The sequence below is a fragment of the Pithys albifrons genome, chromosome 31, assembly GCF_047495875.1.
Source record: "Pithys albifrons albifrons isolate INPA30051 chromosome 31, PitAlb_v1, whole genome shotgun sequence".
NCBI classification, from domain to species: domain Eukaryota; kingdom Metazoa; phylum Chordata; class Aves; order Passeriformes; family Thamnophilidae; genus Pithys; species Pithys albifrons.
The window spans coordinates 427368-443738 of NC_092488.1; the positions used below are offsets into that span (position 1 = coordinate 427368).

A 16371-nucleotide genomic window follows, 5' to 3' on the forward strand; every position below is an offset into this window, starting at 1 on the left:
GACCTGCCAGGTTTGTCTTAGACATGAGTATAAATGCAAAGGATTTGTGCCTTAAAAACTCCACTCCCTGTGGTGAAGCAACTGGAAGGAAAAAAACAACTATGAGTCCACAGCTGTGCTGTGCAGTCGTTTGAACTGTGAGTGACAAGGCTGAGAAGCTGTTTAGTGCCATGAATGAGTTTAAAAAAACATCACTCCCAGTTCCTATTTATTTATCTGCTGTTGTAGAGTACAACTGATTCCTGTAGAAAATCAGCAGAGCTCGTTATTCCTTAGAGCTTTCTGAGCCAGGCCTCTCCAGAAGTCCTAAAATGACCAGCCAAAGGTCTCTTGAGAATCATGAGAGGTCATTTAAGGGGTTTACATGAGGACAGGCATAGTTCTTTTTTCAGAGACATCTACAGTAACTACTTACTGCTTTTTCTGCTTGGACAGGTGCCAGTACCCAGAGACAGTAAATGTCCAACAGCAGCTCCATCAGCCACTTCGTCCTCCTGCCATTGGCAGACACGTGGCAGCTGCAGCTCCTGCTCTTGTGGATCTTCCTGGGCATCTCCCTGGCTGCCCTCCTGGGCAACGGCCTCATCATCAGCACCATAGCCTGTAACCACCACCTGCACACCCCCATGCACTTCTTCCTGCTCAACCTGTCCCTCACAGACCTGGGCTCCATCTGCACCACTATCCCCAAAGCCACGCACAACTCCCTCTGGGGCACCAGGGACATCTCCTACATAGGGTGTGCTATTCAGGTCTTTTTTTTTCTCTCCTTCATCATAACAGAGTATTCCCTTCTCACCATCATGTGCTACGACCGCTACGTTGCCATCTGCAAACCCCTGCACTATGGGACCCTCCTGGGCAGCAGAGCTTGTGCCCACATGGCAGCAGCTGCCTGGGCCACTCCGCTTCTCTACTCTCTGCTGCACACAGCCAATACATTTTCCTTGCCCCTCTGCCATGGCAATGCCCTGGGCCAGTTTTTCTGTGAAATCCCCCAGATCCTCAAGCTCTCCTGCTCAAACTCCTACCTCAGGGAACTTGGGCTCATGGTGGTTAGTGCTTTTCTATTTGTGGGTTGTTTCATTTTCATTGTTTTCTCCTATGTGCAGATCTTCAGGGCTGTGCTGAGGATCCCCTCTGAGCAGGGACGGCACAAAGCCTTTTCCATGTGCCTCCCTCACCTGGCTGTGGTCTCCCTGTTTGTCACCACTGTCTTCTTTGCCTACCTGAAGCCTCTTTCTGTCTCCTCCCCATCCCTGGACCTGGTGGTGTCAGTTCTGTACTCAGTGGTACCTCCAACATTGAACCCTCTCATCTACAGCCTGAGGAACCAGGAGCTCAAGGATGCTCTGAGGAAAATGATGACTGGATGCTTTTCAGCAGCCAGAGACTCCTTGCTTTGCTTTGCCAATGGCTCATAGTGTATGTCATGAGAGACCAAGGCTGTTCTCATTTATAATTTTGCTTTTTTTCCTCCTCCTGATTTTATGTTATTCAAAAAATGTCATTATTCATTCTCCTCCACGTTTTTACCCCCTCCATCTTGTGTGACTAAGCCCAAGGACTGCCCTGGACTCGTGGATTGGGATAAGGCATTTATTAAATCAAAAGCCACAGTTTGAGTGCACAAGTGGAGAGGAAAATCACCAGGTTTATTCTCTACATCCCATCAGCAGAGATGTCTGGCCCCTTCCCAGGAAGCCAGGCTTTGGCACATGGGGTGGCTGATCAGCAGGCAAATATTGTAAACAATTGTTGTAGTTTGGGATTATTATGTAAATTCTCTCCCCTGCCACTTAACTGCCCAGGCCAGCGGTTAACAAAAGAAGCAGTTAACTGTGATCGCTGGGGTGGGGGCAGGTTTGTCTCTTTTGGTTTTTTTTTTTTGGATATTCTCCTCAGTCTTGGCTCGGCGGAACGGGGGAGTGGGGGCTCCAAGGAGGCAGCTGCCCTGCTGGTTACTGCTGGGGTTTTCCCTGGCTGTCTTGCCGCTGCCTACTTCGGACCACCTTTTCCTGCCGTGCTGCTGCCTGCCTTGGATTTGCTGCTGGTTGCTCGTACCTTTCTGCTTCTTGGACGGGGAACACAGGGGAAGAGACTGAGTCCATCTGAAAGCCCACTGCTCGTCTGTTTCGCTGGAGAGGGACTGAAACTCACTCTGCAGCCAGCGGGCTGTGACAAGGACACTTAAGTATAACCTTTTCTCCCGGAGGAAAACCTGCTGGGTTTTGTTGTTGTTTTTTTTTTTTCTCTTATGGTGTTGGGGAAGTGGGTTGCACTAGTCTGTTTACATATATATATATATATATATAGCAGTTATCCTTCTTGTATTAAAATTCCTTTTCTTAAATTTGATAAAGAGTGGTGTGATTATTGTGGAGGAGGCCCCTCCCCTGCTTGTGGGTAAAACATTTTGGTTTTTCCCCTCAAACCGAGACATTTCTTGGCGCCCAACGTGTGGGGCTTGTAAACAAAGAAGGATAACTGCTATTTTGTGGCACCATGTGGGTCTTGAGCTTAGGGTTCATCAGGACCATCCTGTATAATATATTGGCTTTTTGTTGGTACAAATTCATGCCAAAAGGAGCGGCAGGTTTAAGTCTTATCAACAAATCAATGAGCAAAACTCAAATAGCCGCAATTATTATTGAGTTCTTACTCTGGATTTATGGTGCCATAAATTCGATGCCTTTGGATGTCATGTGGGTGGTGCTCTCCAGGCTGTTTTCCTGCCGCAACCTAAGCTGCTACCTCTGGGGATTCAGTGATAATAGTACGGACCCTTGGGAAGGAACAAAGGGGAATCTCTTCTCCCAACCCTTTGTCTATTCCCCATTCAAGTCTGCTACAACAGCTTTTGAGATGTTTAAATTCTCCCTGGATGCCAGAGATATCTTGCTCTTTATGGTTTTTCTGCAGGGTTGTATCCCTGCAGCTTACAGAATGTTTGAAGGTAGGGCCAGGGTTTTTCCAGAATGCATTCAGAAACCTAGCCCAGTGAAGGGGGAAAAGCGAGAGAATAAAACCCCTGATGCCACAGTGAAGGGAGAAAAGGATGAGGCTAAACCAGGAGGACAGGCCAAGCCTATGGAAGTTGCCCCTATTCAGAAAAGGAAATATAAGACCAAATTAGACCATCCAGCAGACGATGAGGGGGCTGCTGCACCTCCACAGCAAGCAGACCCAGAGCCTGAGATCATCACTGAGTCATTGTCATTTGATAATCTCCGTAGTTTGCGGAAAGACATTGCTCGACACCCGGGTGAGCCCATCCTGACTTGGTTGATCCGAGTTTGGGACCTTATGGGTGAAACCTTACAACTGGATGGTGCTGAAGCCAGGTTTTTGGGGGCTCTGGCCCAGGATGTGGCTATTGAACAGGTGTTCGTGAGGGAATCAAAGCCCCTTTCACTCTGGGCACGACTTCTAACGAGTGTAAGAGAGAAGTTTGTTTATAGAGAAATCCTGCAGGAACATCATATTAGGAAGACTTGGAAGACGATGGAAGAAGGAATTTTACGTCTGAGGGAGATGGCAATGATGGACGTGCTTTTTGGAAGAGGTGGGCAAGCCAATAATGACCCTGACAAGGTCAGATGCACACCACATATGTGGTGGGACCTTTCACGCTCGGGGCCAGCTGAATACACCGATTTCCTGGCATCCATGTATAGGGAAGAGAACCATGAAACAGTGGGCGCTGTAGCAAATAAGCTCCGGATATATGAAAGCATGACCCACAGCCCAATGCAGGCCCGTATTTCTGCTGTAGAGACATTGGTTGAGAGTCTCAAGACGCTGCCTGCAGAGGTAAAAGCGATCAGAGAGGAAATTAGGGAAAGTCTCCAAGTGGCACCAGTGCGAATGAGAACCTCTGAAGTCAGAGCCAGACGCCCCCCAGCCAGAGGAAGTGGACAGACCTCACGAACTGAGATGTGGTACTTCCTGGCCAAACATGGAGAAGACATGGGACGGTGGGATGGGAAACCCACCCGTGCCCTTGCAGCCCGAGTACAAGAACTGAAGGAGAATGGAAGAAGGTCAGTGAGAGTAAGTGCAGTCCCAGTTTCCCACGGGCAAGAATCTGACCCACAGGAGGGCACCTCCCAGGTGTACTCATCGAGAAAAGGTTCTGACCGCTATGACCAGGATCAGTGTTAGAGGGGCCCTGCCTCTAGCCAGGTAGAGGCACGGGACAACCGTGTCTATTGGACTGTGTGGATTCGATGGCCTGGTACATCAGACCCACAAAAGTATAAGGCTTTGGTTGATACTGGCGCTCAATGCACATTAATGCCATCAGGACATGTGGGCTCAGAAACTATTTCTATTTCTGGGGTGACAGGGGGATCTCAAGAGTTGACTGTGCTAGAAGCTGAAGTGAGCTTGACAGGGAGAGATTGGCAGAAACACCCCATTGTGACTGGTCCAGCCGCCCCATGTATCCTGGGCATTGACTACCTCAGGAATGGATATTTTAAGGACCCAAAGGGGCATAGATGGGCTTTTGGAATAGCCACTGTACAGACAGAAGGGATTGAACAATTGAACTCATTGCCAGGTCTCTCAGAAAGTCCTTCTGCTGTTGGACTGTTGAAAGTTGAGGAACAGCAAGTGCCAATTGCCACCACGACAGTGCACCGTCGGCAATACCGAACGAACCGTGATGCTGTGATCCCCATCCATAAGATGATCCGTGAACTGGAGAGCCAAGGGGTGGTCAGCAAAACCCACTCACCCTTCAACAGCCCCATCTGGCCTGTGCATAAGTCTGATGGAGAATGGAGATTGACTGTGGACTATCGTGGCTTGAATGAAGTTACCCCACCGCTGAGTGCCGCTGTGCCGGACATGCTGGAGCTCCAGTATGAACTGGAGTCCAGGGCAGCAAAGTGGTATGCCACTATTGACATTGCTAATGCGTTCTTCTCCATTCCTCTGGCACCAGAGTGCAGGCCACAGTTTGCTTTTACCTGGAGGGGCGTGCAGTACACCTGGAACCGACTACCCCAGGGGTGGAAACACAGTCCCACCATCTGTCATGGACTGATCCAGACTGCACTGGAGAAGGGTGAGGCTCCAGAACACCTGCAATACATTGATGACATCATTGTGTGGGGGGACACAGCAGAAGAGGTTTTTCAGAAAGGAGAGAAAATCATCCAGATCCTTTTGGGAGCTGGCTTTGCCATCAAACGGAGTAAGGTTAAGGGACCAGCCCAAGAGATCCAGTTCCTGGGAGTGAAGTGGCAGGATGGACGCCGTCAGATTCCAACAGAAGTCATCAATAAGATCACAGCAATGTCTCCACCTACCAGCAAAAAGGAAACACAAGCCTTCCTGGGTGCCATAGGGTTCTGGAGGATGCATATCCCAGCATACAGTCAGATCGTAAGCCCTCTCTACTTGGTAACCCGTAAGAAGAATGATTTCCACTGGGGCCCTGAGCAGCAACAAGCCTTTGACCAGATCAAGCATGAGATTGCTCAGGCTGTAGCCCTTGGACCAGTCAGGACAGGACCAGACATACAGAACATGCTCTACTCCGCCGCCGGGAATAATGGCCTGTCTTGGAGCCTTTGGCAGAAGGTGCCTGGTGAGACTCGAGGCCGACCACTTGGATTCTGGAGCCGAGGCTACAGAGGATCTGAAGCCAACTATACCCCCACAGAGAAAGAGATCCTAGCCGCCTATGAAGGAGTTCAAGCCGCCTCAGAGGTGATTGGCACAGAAGCACAGCTGTTTCTGGCACCTCGACTACCAGTGCTGAAGTGGATGTTGTCAGGACAGGCTGCCTCTACACATCACGCCACTGATGCTACCTGGAGCAAGTGGATTGCCCTGATTACGCAGCGCGCCCGTATAGGAAAATCAAATCGCCCTGGGATCCTGGAAATCATCACAAACTGGCCTGAAGGTGAAAATTTTGGTCTAGCAGATGAAGAGGAAGAGCAGGTGACACGTGCGGAAGAAGCTCCACCATACAATCAATTGCCAAAAGAGGAAATACGCTACGCCCTCTTCACCGATGGCTCCTGTCGCATTGTAGGGACTAATCACAAATGGAAAGCAGCTGTATGGAGTCCCACACGACAAGTTGCAGAAGCTACTGAAGGAGAAGGTGGGTCGAGTCAGTTTGCAGAGCTTAAAGCCGTGCAGTTGGCCCTGGACATTGCTGAACGAGAGAAATGGCCAAAGCTTTACCTCTACACCGACTCATGGATGGTGGCCAATGCTCTCTGGGGATGGTTAGACCGATGGAAGAAAACCAATTGGAAACGCAGAGGGAAACCCATCTGGGCTGCCGATATATGGCAAGATATTGCCACCCGAGTAGAGAAGCTGATTGTGAGAGTCCGCCACGTAGACGCACACGTGCCCAAAAATCGGGCCAATGAGGAACATCTCAACAACCAACAGGCAGACCGAGCTGCGCAAGTGAAAGTATCACAGACAGATCTGGACTGGCAGCACAAGGGAGAGCTGTTCTTGGCTCGATGGGCCCATGATGCCTCGGGCCATCAGGGCAGAGATGCCACTTATAAATGGGCACGAGACCGAGGGGTGGATTTAACCATGGACATTATCTCTCAGGTTATCCACGACTGCGAGACATGTGCTGCCATTAAGCAGGCTAAGAGAGTGAAGCCCCTGTGGTATGGTGGGCGCTGGGATAAGTATAAGTACGGGGAGGCCTGGCAGGTTGACTACATCACACTGCCACAGACCCGCCAAGGCAAGCGCTATGTGCTCACCATGGTGGAAGCAACCACAGGGTGGCTGGAGACACACCCAGTGCCTCACGCCACTGCTCGGAACACCATCCTAGGCCTGGAAAAACAAGTGCTGTGGCGACATGGCACCCCAGAACGAATTGAGTCAGATAATGGAACTCATTTCAAAAACAGCTTAGTTGCTACCTGGGCGAGAGAACATGGCATTGAGTGGGTGTATCATATCCCCTACCATGCACCAGCTGCCGGGAAAGTTGAGCGGTGTAATGGACTGTTGAAAACCACTTTGAAGGCGTTGGGTGGAGGGACTTTCAAACACTGGGATCAACACTTAGCAAAGGCTACATGGCTAGTCAACACTAGAGGCTCTGTCAATCGAGCCGGCCCTGCCCAATCAGAACCCCTTCACACTGTAGATGGAGACAAAGTCCCTGTAATACACCTGAGAGGTATGCTAGGGAAAACAGTCTGGATCAACCCTGCCTCAGGCAAAGGCAAACCCATTCGTGGGGTTGTCTTTGCTCAAGGATCTGGTTCCACCTGGTGGGTGATGCAGGAAGATGGAGAGACACGATGTATACCTCAAGGGGAACTTATCCCTGGGTAAACGACTCATATTACTGTATTTGTAAACACTTAATTATTTGAAAGAAAATTTAAGTTTAATGTAGAGTATCGGCATGGAAGAGAATTTAGGGGTGGATAATGTTGTAGTTTGGGATTATTATGTAAATTCTCTCCCCTGCCACTTAACTGCCCAGGCCAGCGGTTAACAAAAGAAGCAGTTAACTGTGATCGCTGGGGTGGGGGCAGGTTTGTCTTTTTTTTGGTTTTTTTTTTTTTTTGGATATTCTCCTCAGTCTTGGCTCGGCGGAACGGGGGAGTGGGGGCTCCAAGGAGGCAGGCTGCCCTGCTGGTTACTGCTGGGGTTTTCCCTGGCTGTCTTGCCGCTGCCTACTTCGGACCACCTTTTCCTGCCGTGCTGCTGCCTGCTTTGGATTTGCTGCTGGTTGCTCGTACCTCTCTGCTTCTTGGACGGGGAACACAGGGGGAAGAGACTGAGTCCATCTGAAAGCCCACTGCTCGTCTGTTTCGCTGGAGAGGGACTGAAACTCACTCTGCAGCCAGCGGGCTGTGACAAGGACACTTAAGTATAACCTTTTCTCCCGGAGGAAAACCTGCTGGGTTTTGTTGTTGTTGTTTTGTTTTTTTTTCTCTTATGGTGTTGGGGAAGTGGGTTGCACTAGTCTGTTTACATATATATATATATATATAGCAGTTATCCTTCTTGTATTAAAATTCCTTTTCTTAAATTTGATAAAGAGTGGTGTGATTATTGTGGAGGAGGCCCCTCCCCTGCTTGTGGGTAAAACATTTTGGTTTTTCCCCTCAAACCGAGACACATGGAAATAAAGTGACCCTGGGACACTGAGGAGCCTTTTCAGATCAAGGGGCAGTTGTGACACCACAGGACCTGATGGAGCCAGAGGAACCTGGGGACACTGTTCAACCTCATAACTCAAGATGGCATAGGGACACTGTGGAACCTCATGGAAACAAGGGGCCACTGTGACAGTGCAGGACATCATGGAACCAAAGGAACCCAGGAACACTGTGGAAAAGCATGGGACCAAGAGGCCATTGGACATTCAGGGCCTCAGGGAACCCAAGGGGCCCTGTGACATGGAGTAACCTCATGGAATCAAGGGGCCATTCTGACAGTGAGGAACTTGATGGACTCAAGGGGCCACTGTGCCCCTGCACAGTCTCATGGAACAAAATGAACCCTGGGACACAGTGGAACCTCATGACATCAACGGTCCATTGTGACACTGCAGGGGCTCATTGAACCAAAGGAGTATGGGGACAGTGAGATATCCCATGGAATCAAGGGGCCATTGTGACATGTGAGTCCTCGTGGAACCAAAGGAACCCTGAGGCATTTCAGAACCTCAGGAGCCAAGGGGCCACTGTGATCCTAGAACTCCAAGGGATCAGCAGACCCGCTGCCTCCCCCCCCACCACATGGACCGGAGTCGTGGCTGCTCCTTGGGCCCCTCTGGAGTCAGCGTTTGCTTTGGCAGCAGAACTTGTCTTGGATGAGATACTTTCCAGATTTTGCTTTGCCCCCTCTCTCCCATGGTTTTATTTTTTAATCTGGTTCCCCCAGGGGAAAAGGGGAATGGGAAGCACATGTTGATAACCATCTATACATAAAAGGGATTTGAGGGCGGAGAGACAAAGTGATTTCTCTCTCTCTTGTTGCTTTGAACTCTTGATATTGTTGTCTTTGCTGCTGTATTTCTTCTCACTAAACTCTACTTTTTCACTTAATACCTCCTCTTATTTTGTCTCTCTGTACTGGTGGGGAATAAAAGGGGAGTGAATTAATTTAATAGGATTTTCCATCACAGTATTTGTCTTTAAGCCCAGACAGGTTGCTCAAGGCCTCCCTGAAAGGTGGCATCAACCACAAAGGACTTGAAAATCATTTGGTCCCATTGTATAGAGAGATAATAAAGATGTTCTACAGTGGTATTCAAGGGCTGATCACTAGGAGATCTCACCAGGATGTTTCTGCCAACTGGAATTTTTTCTATTGATTTTATTTGACACTCTTTGTTCAGCCAAATTCCCACCCACCACAGGTTCCACTTCTTCACTCCAGCTCTCACCAATCTGGCCATAAGGACACCATAGAAGACCATGTCAAAGCTCTTGCTAAAGTCTTGGCACACAACACCCCCTTTTTGTCCATCCCACATGGGTTCTGCCATCCCTTCCTTGTCCTTCCAAAACCTGGAGATGGCTGCAGAGGACTTGCCATATCCCCTTCTCTGCTGAGCCTGACCAGTCTGGAACTCTCTCAGTCCTCCTCCCTGCCCTGTTTGCAAACTGGTTCCATCTCTGCTTTTCCCAAGTCCCCAGGAATCTCTATGATGGCTCTGGCCTTCCCAAGGTGTGTGAGAGAGGACTCACAATGACACTGCCCACCCTCCTCAATATCCCTGAAACCAAAGGCCTTTTCCATATCCCACAGTTCCAGTTTAGTGCCCACAACACAACACAGGCCTGTCCAGCTCCTTGGGGCCATTCATAAGGGTGGCAGCAGGGATTTCTTCCTACAGGAACACCACCCTTTGTGCACTCCATGGTTGCCCAGAGCACTTTCCCTGGTGCCTCCCTGCCCTGAATGTTTCTGGCCATCAGGCTGTAGGTGAGAGGGGTGAGCAGGTGCTGAGGATGATGTAGAACAAGGACTGTGTCAGACTCTCTCAGGAGGGCTGTGCTGGGCAAGGCTGAGGGTGCTGCAGAAAACAGTGGCACTGTTGAGGTGAGAGGGGCAGGTGGAGAGACCTTGTGGCTGCCTGTGCTGGGCAGGAGCTGCCCCAGGATGGCAGCTCTGAAGTGTTGGGATTTCATATGCTCTTAGATCTAAAGTGTGAGTTGTGTATTGAACTTGTTTCTGTACTTAGCGTGTTGTAGCTTCTAGGACTAATTAATGAGGTCAGCGGCTCCTGCCACCCTCTCAACAGATGTGTGTAATCGGCCAATTAGAGCGGGCATTGTCATGTAAACAGCATTGTTAACCAATTATCAGTGCCAAGGTGGCAGAGCTGCGGAGGGATTCAGCTTTTGAAGTGTATAAGAGTTTTGTGAGCGGATGAATAAAGTTGCCTGTTGCAGTAACTTCTGTGAAGTTGTCTCAGCAGGTCACAAACCCGCCTCCCTCCGTTACATCCCAGGGTTCCTTTGGCTCTGTTAGGCTCTGCATTGTGACAATGGCCCCTTGATTCCATGAGGTTCCATTGTGTCCCAGGGTTCCTTTGGCTCAGTTAGGCTCTGCATTGTGACAATGGCCCCGTGATTCCATGAGGTTCCTCAGTGTCCAAGGCTCCCTTTTTTTCCACGAGTTTCTGCAGTGCCCTGAAGTCCCTTTGGGACTATGAGGCTCTGCACTATTACAGGCCTTTAAACTTGATATCAGGCAGGAGGGCACAATATCAGGCTTGTCCCTGGAAAACTGTGGCATAATAGGAAAAAGTTAAAGGACAGGGGTTACCTGTGAGGGCCCTGTGTGCTGACACTGGCATGGACCAGCCACACTGGGGCACACCTGATGTCTGACAGAGATGGGACAGGCACTTCTGGGATAGTAGAAGCCAACAAGGAAATATTGGAGAAAGTCCCTCAGAGCCAAAGGAGGCTTAAGAGGGAACAGCTGCATCAAGCACAAGCAGCCAACCTTGTTCAGGTGGAAGCAAAGAATACCCAGGAGATGGAAGTGGGCTCAGGGTACTTGGAATGAATGCAGAGAGGTGGTCAGGATATGTAGAAAGGAGACAAGGAAGGCCAATGCCCATCTGGAATTAAATGTGGCCAAAGATGTCAAGCACAACAAGGAAAGTTTCTTCAAATATATTAATAGCAAAAGGGAAACGAAGGATCCTGTGGGCTCATTTCTAAGTGGAGAGGAGACCTTGGAAATAGAGGATGAAGAGGCTCAACAACTCAAACTCTCTCAGCCTCTCCCCACCAGAGAGGTGCTCCAGCCCTCTGATCATCTTGCTGGCCTCCCCTGGAACTGCTCCAACAGGTCCGTGTCTTCCATGTGATGAGGACCCTCTGGAGCTACATGAGATGCAGGGGCTGGCAGGGAAATCACCAAAAGTGATTCCCATTCAGAGCAGGTGCATTACAGAGACAGAGAGGTGCCCAGAGCTGGAAGCAGCACTGCAGGTGGGATGTCACCTGAGCAGAGCAGAGGGGCAGAACTCACCCTCACCTGCTGCCCATGCTGTGGGATGAGCTCAGGACATGGGGGATTTCCAGACTCTGAGCTCACATTGCTGGGTCACATCCTGCTTTTTATCCACAAGCATCCCCATGTCCTTCTGTGCAGGTCTGCTCTGGATCCCCTCACCCCAACCTGGCTGGGTATCTGAGAGAATTTTGCATCCTCTGGCTCCCTTTATACCCTCTCCTTTCCATCCCAGATCTTGGCAGAGGACCCAGGGCTTCCAGGCTTCCTGTGCCCCTCCTTTCCCCTGTGCTCCTTTGGGATGCAGCTCATGAAGCCCTGGCCAGAAGCTGTTCCCTGATGTGTTTCCAAACCCAGATTCCTGAGGGACTGTCCCTGTGCCCCTCACTTTCCCTGGCCCCTGAGGGGATACACCAGAGTGCCCAAACCCGCCCTGCTTGGGGGGCACATGGAGAGGGTAAAGAGGATTTCCCATTCAGAGACCCCCAGGAGCCCCCTGAGAGCTCTGCTGATTGTTGGAGTGTGGGCAGAGAGGCACTGGGTGTGCAGGGGCTGGAGAGGGGAGGGGACAGAGACATGGGAACTCACATGGACTTGGGGATACACACACAGACACGGGAACACACATGGACAAGGGAACAAACACACAGACTGAGAGCATTGCTTTGCTGAAGGGGTTTATTGATCATTCCTGGGTGATTGCCAGGGCTGCCAAGGGGTCAGAGGTGTCTTCCAGGGATGATGATCTCCTCATACCGCTGGAGAGGGACAGGACATGGGTGTCATCAACAGTTCCAATCCTGAAAGGCAGAGCCCAAAACATCAGCCTCAGTGTCCACTGGGACATGAGAGAGACATTGTCCCTACCCAATCTGTCTGAAGGGACCTGGAGAAAAGACAGGAATTAAATCCTGAGATCCATGTGGCCCAAAGAGTACCTAAGCCTGGGATGCCTTGAAATCTCCCAGAGCCCCTCAGTGCCTTTCTGATGACACTGGGGGTCTGCAGAGCCCCCTGAGTGCAAGGAAAGGTGTGGGGGCAGCTCTGTCCAGCTCAGCTGGGACACAGGTCAGGGACAGCCACCTCTGTGTCCATTTGCTGTGCCCACGATCTCCCCAACCCAGAGGGTTCAGCCATCACCCAGAAACCTCCCAGGCCTATTTCTGGGTGCTGAGGACCCTCTGATATTTCTCACCTGGAGAGGCATCCAGAGAGGCAACTGAGCATCACTCGCGCAGAAGCTTCACCTGCTCAGCCACAGGGGGCTGTGGGGAAAGGCAGGGTTAGAGACACTGGGATGTACTGGGGCATACTGGGATGTACTGTGAAACACTGGGATGGCCTGGAGGGTCGTGGCCATGAGAGGGGAGAGTCTGGGCCCAGCAGGACTCAGGGTACCCACCTCAGACCTCTTCACTCGACCAACGTTGACACCTCCCTGTAGAGAGACCATGAGGTGTCACTGGTTCATTCCCACTCCTAGGACATGATGGGGGGGAGAGGGGGGGACTAAACTGCCCCTCCTCTTTCCCACCCTGTGTGTCCCTCAAATCCAGTACTTACCCCAATACATGCAAGTGCACCTGATGCCGTGGTTGGCTGGGGAAGGAGAGCACAGGTTTAAGCAGGATTGGCCCCTGTGGGGCTGTGGGTGACACAGGTGTCCCCAGCCCCCCTGGGACTGCCCCCTGGACTAAGGGGGAAAATCCCTTCTGCTCCTCCCAATCCCAAACTGCCCAGTTTCCCCTGGGATCCCTGATCCTGCAGGGACCAGGGTGGGGATGGAGACAAGGAGAGCCAGGGAAAATCAGGGTGTCCAAAGAGGATGGGGGTGAGAGGGAGGGCACCCAAAGATGGAGAACTGGGGGAAACTGGGGATCAAACGAGATGGGCATTGGGGTCTAGAAGGGATGGGACTATAAGGGAGGCAGGTGAGGAGAAAAGAATTCCAGTGGAGGGGAAATGGGGAATGAAGCAGGGGATGAGTGAGGTCAGGAGAAATGGGAAAAGAAAAAAAACTCAAAGGGATTGGGAGGGGCTTTGGTACTGGGGAGTCAAGGAAGGGGATTTAGGGGCATCACTGTCTAATGAAATGGGAAAGGAAAAGGATTAGTGGGGAAAGAGGGGAAGAAATATTCTGGGAATGATATTCTATGTGTGTGTACTGGGGTGGACTGGGTAGTATGGTAATACAGTGGGGGCCATGAGGAAGGAGCCTCTCCAGGAAACACTGGGGTGGACTTGGAAGCACTGGGATGCCCTGGAAGGTTTTGGCCATGAGAGGGCAGGGTCTCTTCCCAGAAAAACTGCTGGTACTCACCATGCCAGGCCCAGAAGTGACGGTGCCTTCCTGCAGAGAGACCATGAGATGTCACTGGTCACTGGGGTGTCCCCAGTCTCAGTGAGGGATAAGAGAACCAAACTGCCCCCCAGTTCCCCCACTGGGTGACCCCAAATCCAGGACTTACCTCACCACAGCCACCACCAGCAGCATTGATGGGGGCCTGCAGAGGGAGAGCAAAGACTTGGTTGGGATTGGCCCTTGCAGGGCTGTGGGGGGCACACAGGTGTCCCCACCCCCCAGCCCACGGCTACACGCCGGTCTGAGCAGGACTGAGGGTCTCATGGAAATGGGGGACAGAGGGGAAAGACAAGGGGTTGAGGGGAAAGACTGGAGGAAAGCCCCTGGGAAACATCCACGGGAGGACATGTCCCAGTTCAGCCTGGCTACGCCTTGCCCCAGTTCAGCCCAGTTTGGAGCTTGGTCCTGATTTTTCTAATTTTACTCAATTTGACCATGGTCCAGTTTTGCCCAGTTTAGATTCAGCCTTATCCTTGGATGGGAAAGAGAGGAGATCCTGGGGAGAGGCCTGAGGGGACCAATAGGATGGGATGGGAAGGTCCAAAAAGGTGGGATCTGGGGGCAGGAAGAGCAGAATCCAGTGTGACTCTGCCAGGACAAAGCTGAGTCCAACCATGCCAGGAGGAACCAGAGCTCCAGCAGCAGGAGTGGAATTGTGGGAAGGGCAAGGACAGAGGGAATTGTGGTAGGAAGAAAGTGTCATAGGCTGGGGCTGGGAGTGCTGGGCAGTCATGGGGAGCCCCTGGATTGGGAAGGGGCCCATCCCTGAACCTATCCCGGTGGCATCGGAATCTCACCAAGGCATCTGCCGGATGGCTCAGCAGGATGGTGAAGAGCAGGGCCACGCTGAGCACAGCGACCTTCATCTTCCTCTCTCAGTGGGGAGCACTGGGTGAGGCTGGAGAAGGTGAGGAGCACATTTATCCCTGCTGGGACTCCTCCCTGCACCCTCCCCAAGAGCCGCCCAGGCAAAGCCTGACTTGGCAGAGACTCTAGCCCTGGTAACAAAGCCAGCCCTGGCATGGATCCAGCCACCTTCCCTGGCATCCATCCAGCTCCCTGCATGGGACACCTGCCCCTGGAAGTGCCCAGTCATCTGAGGGTACAAAGAGGGGGTAAGCAGGAATAATAAAACAGCTGCACACCCAGTGGGGACAACCCCTGCTCCAACACAATCCATCCTCCAACAGCCCCCTGAAGCCTTATCCCCCCATCTCCTGGTGCCTGTCCTTTCCCAGAGCTTTCCCTCTGACAACACCAGAGCTGAGCCCAGCCCCAAACCTGGCACATCGGAACACAATTATCCCTGTTCCCACTCCAGACCCTTGGCTGAATGGGGGGCGGACACTGAGCCCTCTGCTTGGGGCACCAGGACCCCAGGATGAGGGAAAACAGGGAGATGGCAGATAAAGAAGGTCACAGCCCATGGGAACAGCCTGGGATCTCCAGTCTCTGGTTAGCTCTGGAGGAACTGGGGAGCACTGGGGAGTGTTGGCACTGGGAGAGAAGGGCTTGGCTTTGAGAAATGCTGGGGTGGTTGCAGTGCTGGGTCCAGACCATTTCCTGCCACTGCAGCCCCAAACTGGTCAAGGCCCAGCCACTCCCTTTCCACGCACAGCCCAAAGGAGAAGATCCCCTGCCCTTGCCCTGCCCCTGTCCCAACTGGGGACAGTGTGTCCTCCTGAATCACCTGGGTCCTATCTCTGCTGAGGTGTCCCAGACAGGGGGTCCCAGTGACTCCAGTCCAGCAGGGCTCTGGTTGCAGACTGGGCTGGGACTGGGACACAGCTCCCACAGACCCCCCTCTCCTCAGGGATGTCCCTTCCCTGCCCTCAGCCCCCTGCTCTCCCAAGCAGGATGGGACCTTCACACCTGAGTGTCCCTCACTCCCATCCCAGCTCAGAGGCCCCTGTCAGGTGTGACCCCCATGGGCAGAGATCAATGACAGTCACTGATCGGGGGCTCCCGGGAGGTGCCAGAACCTCAATTGTCCACTGACATTCAGTGACATTTCCGGGAGATGTTCCACCCTTACGGGACACTGACCATACAGAGAGAGCAGTTGTGGGGCAGGTGGGAAAACATTTCAGGTGACTGACTTGACTATTTGCTTTGGATTTTCCTGAGGAGCTGGCAGTGACCTGGAAGGTTTCCCTTTGTCCCTTTTCTGCTTTGTGCCTCATTTATTGGATAATTGAGGAACGTTGACTGGGCAGAGGCTCAGGAGAGCTGAAGCTGCTCAGGTGGGCACTTGGAGCCCCTAACACAAAAGGTACCCTTCTGGACAATCCCAGTGGTGCCATTCCAGACCTGCTCATGGTTGTGAATCAGCAGCTCATTGGAAGAGGGAAATGTCTGGAGTTTGGTGTGGAATGTTGTGGGATGGTGCTCAGCAGGTGCAGGATAGGCCCAGCCACATCTCTCAGGCAGAGCCAGGGCCAGGGCTCCCTTGTTTCCAACCTCCTAATACTCTGTCAGGAGGCCCAGTCCTTGTTTGGGTTTAGGTCCCA

At 51.8% G+C, this 16371-nt stretch overlaps 1 protein-coding gene and 1 long non-coding RNA gene across 2 annotated transcripts; one reads left to right on the forward strand and one right to left on the reverse strand.

Annotated features, from left to right (window-relative positions):
- Positions 1-803: 803 nt before the first annotated feature.
- LOC139684075 (olfactory receptor 14J1-like) lies at positions 804-1424 on the forward strand. Its single transcript, XM_071579677.1, has one exon. It carries the CDS (start codon positions 804-806, stop codon positions 1422-1424), a length of 621 nt encoding a protein of 206 aa, XP_071435778.1.
- Positions 1425-13044: 11620 nt separating this feature from the next.
- On the reverse strand, positions 13045-14745 carry LOC139684047 (uncharacterized). Its single transcript, XR_011699852.1, has 4 exons — positions 14659-14745; positions 13968-14003; positions 13820-13849; positions 13045-13098 (listed from the first exon to the last, which is right to left on the reverse strand). It is a non-coding gene; the product is annotated as an uncharacterized lncRNA (long non-coding RNA).
- Between the last annotated feature and the right edge of the window lie 1626 nt (positions 14746-16371).